Source organism: Heterocephalus glaber, unplaced genomic scaffold (genome assembly GCF_053883595.1).
Source record: "Heterocephalus glaber isolate CG9 unplaced genomic scaffold, H.glaber_assembly_v1.0 deba00001472, whole genome shotgun sequence".
Taxonomy (NCBI): domain Eukaryota; kingdom Metazoa; phylum Chordata; class Mammalia; order Rodentia; family Bathyergidae; genus Heterocephalus; species Heterocephalus glaber.
In genome coordinates, this window is record NW_028258315.1 from 89,029,474 (window position 1) to 89,042,837 (window position 13,364).

General features: G+C 38.7%; 1 protein-coding gene across 27 annotated transcripts in view; it reads left to right on the forward strand.

The window, feature by feature from the left end:
* Erc2 (ELKS/RAB6-interacting/CAST family member 2) overlaps window positions 1-13,364 on the forward strand; it is a 1,049,338-nt gene that overhangs the window by 827,112 nt on the left and 208,862 nt on the right. The window contains exon 20 of one of the 27 annotated variants that reach the window (XM_087182359.1): window positions 4,500-4,583. The exons of the other annotated variants lie outside the window; for them this stretch is intronic. Within the exon in view, the coding sequence (XP_087038485.1) occupies window positions 4,500-4,568 (69 nt within the window). The 3' untranslated portion in view covers window positions 4,569-4,583. The remainder of the gene's footprint in view (window positions 1-4,499; window positions 4,584-13,364) is intronic. 27 annotated transcript variants of the gene reach the window in all.

Consider the following 13,364-nt stretch of genomic DNA (forward strand, 5'->3'; position numbering starts at 1 on the left):
ATTGAAGAAAGACCCAACTTCCTGCCCTTGTGTCCTTCTGATGCTGAACTTCAAAATGAAAGAAAAGCCCTTTTTTCACTCCTTTTCTGGTTCACACTGCCTCTGAATGACTGTGTTCAACTTGTACTGATTTTGCAAGTGATCAGCATTGTTGTTCAACCAAGTTTGTTCTTTCTTGGCTTTTGCAAACAATAATTTCACAGGAAAAAGATTCTTCACCCTCCTCTCTCATGTTAGAGACAATCAGCAAACAGAAGAAACACAGAAATGAAAAGGTCCAGTGGCTTGTCTTTGCATTCAACTCCATTCTTTTTGGGAGGATGCTACTGTTTTTTTCATTCTCCACAACATGCTAAAGCCAGAATTAAAAGTTTCAGAATCTCTCATTTTTATTGTTGTTTTAATCATATAACATAAAAAGCACTATATTAAAAAGTAATGGTCAAAAGTGTATACATTAATTCTTTATCATAAAAATAATAAACTTAGAAAAATGTAAATAAAAAACCTAAAATCATCTATAATCCCACCACTCAGAAATAACTATCATCAAGATTTCATCAAGATTTATAGTTTCCTATATTCCATTATTTACTTACGTATTTGAACAAGTATATGGCCTAGTACACAATAAAGATTTTTAGACTTTTAGACATTTAATATTGAATACATTTTCCTATGTCCTTAAAAGCCTTCAAAAACATATTTCTTGGTTTACGATTTTTTTTCCTTACTATACTTAATTTCATCAGTCTCCCATTCTTGGGAAGTTCAATTTGTTCCTGGTTTTTCGCTTTTATAATTATACTGCAATGAACATTATAATGCCTTTTTTTCTGTTATTTTCCTTAATAAATGCTCAAAAGTTGAATTATTGGAGTTATGGTTTATCTTTTGTTTGTTGTCGTTGTTTTGTGATATTAGAGATTGAACCCTAACCCTTTGTGCTAAGCTACATCCTTGGCCCTTTTTATTTTTATTTTGAGACATGGTCTTGCTAAATTGCCAGGCTGGGCTTGAACTTGTGATCCTGTGCCTCAACCTCCCAGAGTGCTGGGATTTACAGACATGTGCCACCCAGCAATTACGGGTATTTTTAAAGATTCTAGGGAATTCAGAAATAGCTCCATCCTACAAATATGTGTACTTACGTTGTTACTTCTTAAATAAATGGAAACTGCTTGTGTTAACTTTGCCAAGCTACACTCTGCAAACACGCCACTCATTGATTTGGGACAGAATACTACTGTAGGTAGTACAAGCTCTCAGTAAGCTAAAAGAGCAAGAGGCAGAGGGAGATCTTTAAAAGTTCTTAGGTGGGTAGGAAGTGGGCAGTTTATTCAGAAAATATTTGTTGAGCATATACTATATTCCAGATGCTCTTTTGGACACTGAGGATATTGCAGTGAACCAAACAGACACCAACTCCTGCCTTGAGAGAGCTTACATTCTAGTGGGGGGAACACACAGGAAACAAAAATACACTGGTCATATGGATCATCTGGCATGTTAAATGACATAAAAATTAAGATGGTGTTCTCTGAGGGGTTGGGAGGTGATTTGAATGAGCTTGTCTGTGAATGGCTTCCTGAGGAAGAGAGATGTGAGCTGAGACTTACAGGATGTGAGGGTGAGCCCGGTGGGAACCCCGTGCAGGGAGGGGTTCCTCCGGGGGAAAAACCTCAACCAGAAGGGCTGGAATCTGTTCTTCTCAGGCCCAGTACCCAAGTGCAGTTGCTGAGTTCACAAGGTGGGGGAGCCAGAACCCTTCAACACCAATGTTTAGATGAGATTATTTTCCCAAAAAATATGTACAAAACAACCATTATCTCTGCCCTGATAAGGTCAATGGGAAATACCCACTGGACATTGCCAGCAGATCTTTATTCTAGTGATTTTTGACACAGTCACAGAATTGAGTTGTGACAAAAGGTTACAAGTTCTGATTGAATAGAGAGACTATCATCCCAGAAAACAATGAAAATCCACAAGAATGGCAGCTCAGAAGGCCAAAACGTAGGGCTGTTTTTATGCCCCCAAACCTCCGATTAACTGATAATCTTGTGGCTGGTTTATTTTCTCTTTCTCATGGGCCAGTCTTAGAGTTACAAACACAGCTCAGAAGCCAACCAGTTCTGGATGACCTGGGGTGTGCCAAAACCCTGCAGATGCTAGAGTAGGAAGGAGGTGTATGAGTCACACAGCCTGGCAGAGTTTCTCTTGTCACTCTTCTTGGGTTTGGGGCCCAGTGTTCTGGGAGATGTCAGGTGTAGCAACCATTTTAAAGATGCAGTGTTGAAAGCTTAAGCAAAGCAAGGCAGCCCACCTTACCAAGGAAGTGCTGACAAGCAGTAGAAGGCCCAGCGTGTGAGGGTGGACCCTAGAATCAGAGTGCTAGCCTGCCTCTGACCCCAACACACTGAGAGACGGTGCACAGCTCCTTCTGCTACTCTCCCCCAGGCTCAGGTCCCTCTCTAAAGTAAAGAGTGAACCAACAACCCGCTAAAGCCTGTGGAATGCTGGTCATCTGAGGTACTCTTGGTATACACACAGCAGCACACAGTGCTTGATCCCCAGCACAGGCCTGAGGGTGCACAGGCAAAGGGCAGTGTTTGCTTTCATGGAGTTTGCAGTTGAGTGGGAAAGACAAATTTTCAATAATATATTGAGGCAGCTAATATTTCTTGAAGAGAGATATATTAGGCAAATGTGCTGTTTTTAATTTGTTATGGTCCTCATAAAAACTTGAAGAGATAGTATCATCTTTATATTTGCTGTGCCAATGAGGAAACAGAGTCAGAGAGCTGATGAGCCAGGATGGAAATTCAGCTAATCAGTGCAGAGGGCAGCACCCCTAGAACCTTTGTTTTTACATCAAGATGTCTGTTTCCCACCAGGGAATATTTGGGAATTCTAGATTTCAGAGACAATAAGGAGAAGGAAGGCTAAGTATGCTCCTTTGGCAGGTTTAATCTTGAATCATCTATCCTTGTTACTTGTGTAATAGTGAGCAGGTTAACCACCATATCCTCCTGTAAAATGGGTATGATTTTCCATACATAATTCACAGACAACCTGATGATGAAGCATCTTCTCTGGAGCAAGGTCTTTCAATGAGATCTTTCTCTGAGGGCTATTGACCAGATGGATATTGGTCTCAATACTGAGGTGCAAAGATAGGGCTATCTTTTTCTTTCCCACAGGGTAGCACTGTGCTTTGAGGAATGATGGTTCCAAACCATGCCCTGTGATAATCCCTCAGCATAAACCCTGTTCCCTGACCAAAGAAGAAAGAACTTGAGTGGCGCTGTTCACAATTAGGCCCTCCTCTTCTGCTTTTTTGAGGTCAAACCTTGACTTATCCTTGAATAAAACTAAATGGTACAAAATGAGCAAGCATGGACTTACAAGAATCAATTCAGTATGGACTCAAATATTTTCCTCCCAGTGAAAGTGGGTGTTCATACCTCAACCCTGGTCTTGAATGTCCAGGCTGCACTCTCTACTGCAGTCAGGGTCTTCTGAAGCTTCTCAAGATGAGCTTGGCTTCTAACAAGAGCCTGTGTGTTCCTGAGCTTTCTAGTGATGCAAGTTGATAATTTGGAGAGGGAATGGACATCTCTAAGGGATTATTTTTATGAACCAGAGACACTTAAGTGTTGCTGATTTATCTTAATAGCAGATACTATGAGCAAATGTCCCAGATGCCTCTTTGTGCTTTTGGCAAGTATTGATGAGAAATGGGATGGAGCAGACCCAATCAAAGCTGGCTAGCTCAGAGTTTAGGGAACTTAATCTTCCCTATTCCAAATATGTAACTAATACTTGTTGCTAAAGTTTTCCAAGCTGCAGGTGGATGCCTAGCTTTGGCCAGAAGCAAAGAGGGTTCCTTCCCTAGATTTTCTGCTTCCAGAACAATTTTCTTAGGCTTGAGGGAAGAAATTCCTGCATCTCCCATTAGTAGGTCATTCTTTAAAATCAGTTATCCATTCTTTAAAATCTGGTTCTGTGGGTAGCATTACTGTGTAAAGCAACTTGTCCTTGTCACACGCAAAGAACTCCTGTTTGTCCTACATATGATAAAGATCCTCAGAGGACCACGCATGACTGTGTTCCATATCCTCCTTTGCCAGGACTGGAAAAAGACCATGCTAAACCCAGAGCCTTAGAATTTGGGATATAAATTATGTTGAAGCCATGATCAGTGTTGTAACATTTGCTAATCCCTACTAGATGTGGATAAATTCTCATGGCTTAATTTGGCATATTGAATCACTTCTTCAGATTGTCTTTAGGGACAAGAAAGGAAATGCACAGCTTCACTGTAATTTTTCTTTTGTTTCTTTAGAATAGGACATAATTTTTTATTGTTAGCTGGTGGAAACTGGTGAATCATGGCCAGCTGTGGCTCACCCCACAGGAAGAAAGTATCAGGCTTTAGCTGAGAACATATTCCTTGAAACAAACCAGAATGTTTGATTTTTTAAATATCTTTTCAGTTAAAAAGCATGCTGTTCAGCAAATATTGTTCTGACCATCATCAAAAGAATGGAGGAAGGAGAAAGTGAAGATTTCCCTGTAAGGTAAATTTTAGAGTGATGTGTGATCATTCAGTTAGTAAAAACTCCACTCAGTAGGGAAAAAAATCTATACAGTACTGGCAGATCATTGTTCTGATTGGTTCTTACTTTCTCCAAAGTGGAAGGAGTTAGGTGTTGGCTAGAAGTCAGGCATTCTACATTCCTGTAATAGGTCACCCACATATACATCACTTTGGGCACATCCTGTCATCTTGCTTCCATTTCTGGTATTGAATCCAGAAAATACACTTGGTAAGAGGTTCTCCTTTTTTACCACTGGGCAGTTCTATGTTGAAAATCATTGCTGAGAATTTTCAGTTGCTTAAAATAGGTCAGAAGCTGTTATCCTGCTAGCTCACTCTCTCTTTCTTTCTTTCTTTCTTTCTTTCTTTCTTTCTTTCTTTCTTTCTTTCTTTCTTTCTTCCTTCCTTCCTTCCTTCCTTCCTTCCTTTCTTTCTTTCATTAGCATCTCACAGTCAGTTGTGCATGCTCAGTAATCACCTTTAGTAGACTCAGATGTATCAAGTTTGATGTTCTTGACTGGACTTGATGGTTATTAAATCAGATGGTACTGTGGGTGCAAAATTATTTAAGTAGTATTCTTCTGTTTATAATTATAGGTTTAACAGAACTGTTTTGCAGACTTTTATGAGCAGAAATCCTCTTGAGTAAACCCATCATAAATTCTCCATGGGACTAGGACAGGCTGTTGCATCCCCCACGAGCTTTGTCAGAAGAATGGTCACAAAAAAGCCCGATTCTCTCCTCTCAGCCACACCAAATGTTCAGCTTCTGCTCAAAGCGGGACCCAAAATTATCCCCACTTCTCCATATGAAATTTTGTCAGAAATTTTAGTCTTCCTGCACTGTACACAAAGTCAAATTACTTTTGGAATGTTCCTTGGGTCTCTGGAATCCAGATAGGGATCCAGGATACAGCATAACATCTTTTCTCCTCTGTGCACAATTTGTAGATAATGCTTCTTACCTTGAGCTATCTTTGGTACAATCTTTGGCCTAACTTCTATGGTTTATTTGTTTATTAATTATATTATTCTTGGTAAAGCTCAGAGAATGCAAAAATAAAAAATATGTGTTCTGTGAAAACAGAAGCCTTATTCTCTATTGAACACAACATTCTATGACAATTTACCAGGACATTATACTATTTCTCAGATCTTTACACTGATGAAATGCAAATAATAGAATAAAATAACCTCTAGAACAAGCCAAATAGAAATCACATACTTACTCAAGGACAGAGTTGGTACATGCTCATACATCACCAAGGTCTCTATGAGCATAAAAGCATCCCCAGGCCTCAGAGAGGCCTCCCTGTATAAGAAGTGCGAAGGAGGAAGGAATCCTGCCATGATTATTCCTCAGCAGAGACACACTGAGAAGTGATCATGGAAAAAATTGAAAAAAATTGAGCCTTTTCTAAGAGAACAATGATTCACAGCTTGCAACTTCCAAAAGGCTTAATATTGTCCCCATAGATTGACAAAGGACAATCACAAGTAAGAATAGGAAATAATTATAAAAATGGTACAAATGACTGTTTTAGCTCCCAGTTTCTATTTCAAGGGAAAATCCTCAAAACAATGTACGTGAGCCTCAGTTATTTTACCTGTAGCAGCAATTCCCAAAATCTAAATTCTGTTCTGATGTTTCTTGATGCACTTTTTCCTCTCCTTCAATAAATACTGATTCCTGGGCCAGCTAGTAGACCTACACACTTAGAATCTCACCAAAGGGACACCAATAAGCTGATGGATCTGCTTGACAGAGCAGCATTGATCTAATGAAATGAATCAGCAACTCCCAAAAGTGGGACTCCCGATATCATTTGTATACTTGGTATCTATACATGGATAGTCTTGAAAATGTAGGTACTGTAAATATAAAATAAATGGCAAAAATTGGGATGGCTTTTGGCTGCAGTTGTGACCAGGAAAGGTGAAATTGGGAGCCAGTACAGTACTGTGTCCCAGGAGTGATTGTGTTAGAGGAGATAAGCCTGTTGGCACAGGGTGCAGAATGTTGAAAGGTAAAAGACACAGTTGATCAGCAGAGTTTATTGAACATAGAAAGGGTCTAAGCCTTGTTCGAGATGTTCCAAGGCTGTAAAAAGGGGATCAAGAGCCACAGACTGAACATGAACACCTAGGATATCTTGTTATCCAGCATCCAGCTGATGCCATTTGCAACCAGACAGGTTGAATAACTTGTGGTAGTCACGTAGCTGTTAAGTGGCTTAACTTTGATCATTTGGCCCAGGTCTTCCGATCCCATGTCTAGTTTTCTTTGTTTTTTAGGGCACTTCTAATTGTGGGGGAAAAAATTAATGGAGTGTATTTTGAGTCAGGCTGTGATAGAAGCTGAAGTGCCTGGTCTTTTAGAGAGGGGTTATTCCTGGCCAGGAAAGCACCAGGATGGAGAAGAATCTGTGTGTGCTGGGAACCAGGGACAGACCATCTGTGAGAGAGTTTCTGTGGGAGGAGGTGGATTGTTTGGAGGAGAAAGGTTGGTCTTGCCTAGTGACTGAACTAATTCTATCTGATTCATAAGACAGTAGAGAGTCTGTGTTTTCCTAAGCAAGAGTGTGATATGAAAACTGTCAGCACAAAGCAAGCTTAGCACCAGCATGTTCAATTAATGATAAAATGTCTCCTGAGATTAGATTGCCGGGTCATTTCTAACCATGGGTTTCATGGATCTTGGGTACTTCCTGGGACATATTCTTGTTCTCTGCGTACTTAACAGAAGTTGGCTGGTTATGGTTTCAGTCTTTCATTAATGCACCTACCACCACCACTCCAAGATAACAGTCTCTTTCAGTTATACAGCTTATAAGACTTGGAAATTTGAAGTCTTTTCTCTATAGCACAAATTTCAAATAAAGAATCCTATAAAGCTTCCAAGTTGGAGAGATCCTTGGGCCCTTAACCATAAAATTCTAGAACTAAAGACCTAGTTTCTAATTCATATCTGTTCCTAAATAATCATTGTGGTAGATTATGTTTTAAATGGATTATTTCTAAAAATGGTAGGAGATGGGAAGTCAGTGTGCTATTTTCTTTTGAATGCTTTTTTTAGGATAATGTCTCCTGGCACACGGTGCTTCTGAGCCTTAATTATGCTTTTTGACTCAATCCTTTATGTTAGGTCCTTAATGTCCAAGCTCCTGTATAATTAGCAAGTTCAGTGTGTGGGAATGAAACAAATATTTTTTGCATGACTTTAGCCTATACATTATTGCGATGCTCTATTATTACAAGAAATTTCCTGAACTTGGAGCTGTACTGTTAACTCTCTCAACTTGAAAAGACCCAGGAAGAGATACTCCCAGTTTTGGCCCATGATGCTAAAGTCAGATGGACAGTGACTTGATCCAGCTGAAGTCTCTTGGGCCCTTGGAGGAGGCTTTGAATTTGGCACTGCTGTCTTGGTTCAGAGCCTGACAGCGACTTGGGAACTCTTCCTTTTCCACCCAGCTGTTCATGCATGACCACAGCCATAGCTCTCATTGTAAGTATGAGCATTCTTCAGTGTTTGCAAGGGGCTAGGTCTGTTAGCTAAGCCCTCCAGGAGGAAGTTACTATATTTTACTAAATCAGAGGAAGGGAATAGGGTAAAAGAGAGAATGTATTTTCCCTTAAATTTAAGTACCCACAATAATCATCAATAGTTGTGTTCCTTTGTGGTTCTTTCACATACATGCTTGAGAAAACTACAAATACGTTTGTATGTAGACATTTAAATATTTATATGAATGTCATAGCCTGCTTTTCTTCCTCTTCAACACTGTATCATGATGCACTTTCCTTCTGATACATTGTTGAATATCCATTGTTCCTGTAATGGAATACACATACCTCCAGAAGAGTATAATCATTTATTAAGCCGAATTCTGATCCATAAACATTTTGCTTACTTCTCATTAATTGCTGCTAGGATTACTATCCCAGTGATATCTTTTTATTATAATCCCCATATACCTGTCCAACTTTCTTTTTAGTTAGAAACTGATGGACGACCCCATGTTATGCATATTTTGAATTTTGACACAGTGCCAGATTGAGAAAGTGTGTACCAATTTATAATCCTACCAACAATGAGTAAAGTCACACACAAAGTAGGGGAATTAACTTCCCATTTTCTTAGGCTTTTCCAAATTTTACTTTTCTCTAGAACCTTACCTCTGTATGCCTAAAAGATGAATGTTGCATTTATGAAGAACTGTAGGTTTAATTTTGATCTGTTCTTAGGTTCCAAAATAAATTGTTAAATCATTGGTTTATGAAACTTGGAATAAAATCAGCAATAACAAAGATTTATTTGTTCTCAAAGATTAAGTAATGCTAAACTCAGTTTTTCAATAAGGTAAATAGAAAGGCAGGTCAAGGGCGCAGCCTAGATACAGGGTACAGGACTTGACACTTGACAACTCATATATTCATTCCATCTTTCCTTTTCTTTTTTAACTATGTGGAGAAATAAGGAATGCATAGGTAAATTTATAGTTTGACTGAAAACTCCACCCTAGGCAAATTAGTTAAGGAAATCCCACCATCACTATGGAAAGATAACCAAAGGGGCTGGGCTGTACCTTCCCAGGATGTGCATGGAACTAATTATATACAGCCTTTGAAAACATACTTTTTGAAAGTAGGTACCTCAGAACTGGGGAGGTTAGTGAAACAATAGCAGACCTAATCAGAACTGTAAAACATCTCAGCATTACAAACCCAAATTTAGTTAAGATATGTCTATAGAAAATAGTAAAGAATAAAATGAAATTTATACTCAAAATTCTGAAGTATATTTATCTGTCTGCCTGGGAAATATGACAATTATTATCAGTTAGGAGAAACTAGAAATCAGTATATAAGTTTAATCAATTGCAAATATGCATATTTAACATTGTACAGCAGATACTGGAAATCAGTAAAAGCTAAGAATATATTAATTATTTTTTTCAAAATATTTGAGGATGTTTTTATTTGCTTATTGGTGCATTTTAATTAATTACACAGAATAGTGGGTTTCAGTGTGGTATATTCATACTTGCAAAGGTATTTTTTTTAACTCTCTGTGGCCCTCTGAGAGAAAGTACAGGTACATGCAACATAGATGTGTTCTGCTAAAAAGGGACCAGGCAGGCCGTACATGTTACTATAATTAGTCAGTTATAAAACCAAGATTTTAAATACTTAACTGAGCCACTAGTTTCAGTCTTCTTTTATTTTTTGCAGTTTTTATTTTCTTAGTACATTTTAGATATGCATAATGATAACATTCATCATAAATAATGTTTAGCACATTTAAAGATACGTGTGGTGACTTGAGTTCAGACACTCTTCAGGGAATTATTCTCTCAGAGGAGCCCTGATTCATCATGGTGACTGCATGTGTTATGCAACACGGAGAGGAGACTAGGAGAAGTAGGTATGACTAGTTGAGAGGACAAGAGTGATTAGGCTAGAGCAGCTTGAGATAAAAGGCATATTCCATTCAAATATCTGAAGACCTAAGACCTCCACTCCCTGAAACATTAAAAGGGCAGGATTAGGACAAGTAACTGAAAATTCAGATACAAATGCTCAAAATGTAAGTGTAGGGGTGGAAGACACCCATTTAAACTATGTAATCCATTGTCACATGAGGTATTAAGCTTCCCATCCCTACTGTAATGGGTAAGGACTGGACCACCTTCCAACAGGTTCTCTACAAAGAGAATCCTGTTTGGGGAAGAAAGTTGTTGTGTTAGTCAGTTCATCGCTATGACCAAATATCGGAGGAAAACAAGTTAAAGGAGGAAATGTTTATTTTGTCTGAGGTTTCACAAGGTTTCATTCTGTGCTCACTTGGTTCTGTTCCTTCTAGGCTTGAGGTGAGACAGAAACATCATGGCAGAAGGGTATGACAGAGGAAAGCTGCTCACCTCAGGGCAGCCAGGAAGTAGAAAAAAATCGTATGAGCCAGTAAAGAAGGGGCCAGAGACCAGAGATAGTCCTCTATATATCCCAATAAAGCCATCACATCATGGTTTCATCATTGGATCTCTCCACTGATGCACAACAGCTCTCATGATCCAGTCACCTCCAAAGACCTCACCTCTGAACACATGAGACTTTTGGGGGGGATGTTTTAGATCTAAACCATCACAGTTGCATTAGACTCTTTTTACCAGTGCATACATAATGTGTGACATTTACTTGTCCAGCATTTTCTCATCGATGACCTAAACTTTGACAAAACCCAAAAGACTTTTGAAGAGAAGTAAAGCACCACATTAACTGCTAATACTACAACTCCTGGTAATAGTCTTGCAGTGACCAGCACCTGCCCAAATTGTCACAAAGGAAAGAGGCTGACTCTGCCTTCCCAGCACATCTATGAGCTAGTCCTTTCCCCTTTGTCTCCTGCTCAAGTGAACATGTCAGATGCTAACGTGTCCCAGTGAGAAGAGTTCCCCTGCGTTCTTCAGTCTCACCTATCAAGGCACATGTTCCTAACCCACCTTGACCTGTTCTTACATACCTTCCTTTCACCTTTACTTCTGCTCTTCTCTTCTTGCAATCAGCCCCCACTAATTTCCATACTACTACAATTATTCTCACAATGAAACAATCCCCAAAGTGACCCAAAAGAAAAGAGAAAAAAAACATAAAAGGAGGATCACAAGTAATGAAATAATATGGGGCAGTAAATGAATGAAAAGATTCTTGCCTTCAAATTATAACTAGGGAAATATGCACGGGGTACAATTTTTCACTTATTTGTTTTTGAAGATTCGAAGAGTTTGAATAGTCTGTGTTAGCATTGTGCAACAGAAGAGGCACAGGGTAGGTGTTTATCAGTAGTTTTGATGGGAATTTGGTGAGACATCTTTCAAATTTAAAACTTTAATTTCTATTTCAGGGATATCTCTTGAATCTGTCTTGTCCAGTACATTATAGAAATAGCTGTTACATGACTAAGCATCCATCTTTATTGAGAACAAACATGCTGGCTGTCAGGCAAATCTGTATCCTTGCAAAAGTATTCTTTGAAGATTTGTTGGAAACAAAAAAAAAAATGGAAATGACTCAAATATTTCAAATTTTTTACTCAACAAATATTTACTATGTGCCAATTATAATGTAGGCAGTGCTTTAGATGCTTGAAATACATCTTTGAATGAAAATAAACAGAGTCCTGCCTTCCAAGAGCTTCTATTCTAACACATCAGTAGAGAACTAGTAATACATAGCGGACGTTTAATTTTTATGAGATATGTGTGTATTTATGCACATGTAAGTATGTGCTTACATTAGTCATTAAAATTCTTCCAGAAATTTTGAAAGTTTTAATAGCAAGAGTACATTTTGAGATGGGGCAGGAGTATATAGTCTTTCTTTTTATAAACTCTTTTGTACTATAATTTTTCACAACTAGTATGTGCCCTTTATGTAATACAAAACTTATGGATGATATGAAAAACAAGAAAATTTCAAAGCTATATCAGTAGTTCTGTTAAAGAACTAAACTACTATATCAAAGAAAATGGAAAATTCCTTAACCTGTCTGTAAGTATCAAGACCAAAATGATTTGGTGTTTGATACTGCAGAGACTGAAAGAATAGAAATTAATACTATAGTACTTTCAAATGCAAAACCAATGACATGAGGGGCCTGTGGTGTTATGGGTCATTCACACAGTAGACTTGTCCACATGTGCAAATTGAGAGAGGCAGCCAGGGGCAGGGACAGTGCCCAGGACCAGCAGTAGAAGATTCTGTAGCTTAATCCATGGCCTATCAGTGACTTTTGCCCTCGTAGAGCCTCCGTCTCCCCTCTGTGAAATAGTGAATTTCGAGTATATTATTCAGCTTCCCCATTGCTGGCACACAATTTAAAGAAGAGTGTTAATTTAGCTCACAGTTTCAGGGGATTCATTTCATGGTCTGCAGACTACAGTGCAGGAACATCATGGCAGAAGGGCATGGCAGAGCAAAGCTGCTTAGTTCATGGTGGCTAGGAAGTAGAGCTAGGGAAACAGAGCCAAAGGGGAAGAAGCAAGGGATCAGATAGAGTACTCAAGATCACACCTCCATGACATACCCAGACATGGCCAGAAGTGTGCTTCATCAATCCCCTGGGGGGCTTCCAAGCCAATTAAATTTTCATAATCAAACTTAGTCATATGGAGTCATTGGATTAGGGTGTGGCCCAGCACTAACATTTTATGAATTCTATATTGTGATGCTTAAGTCTTCATTTGTAACAGAGAGACTTGAAATATCTCCTGAAATTCTCTAGAGTCTTCAAGAGCGCTCCAATTTTCTATTTACCTTTTTCTCTTCTGTGAAGAAATGTCGGTTATGTACATTAGTATCTTTTTTGTGTTAAGATTCATGTTTAAATGCATTTGGAGATTATATACTTGTGGTATTTCAACTGTAGTGTCACAGGAAAACACACTTTGAGGCGTCTATCTTTAAAAGATGCATAAGAGAAATTATTTTTAAAAACTGGACCCATTTGATGAGTTTAATATGATGTGTTGGGAGAAAAAGAAAAAAACTGCAATGTAATCCACGTATCAGTATACTAGACATTTCCAGATGAAAGTGGAATGTTATTTCATCCTTTCTGGAGATTGGATTTCTATCCAATTTGCTAAACTCGGAGCTCCTCTTTGCCGCCTTTTGGAAGTAGGTTATAATGAAGGAAGAAGTTGTAGGTGCAGATGAGCCTCCAGTTTTGAAGGGGGGTGTCGGGTTGGAGGAGCATGTG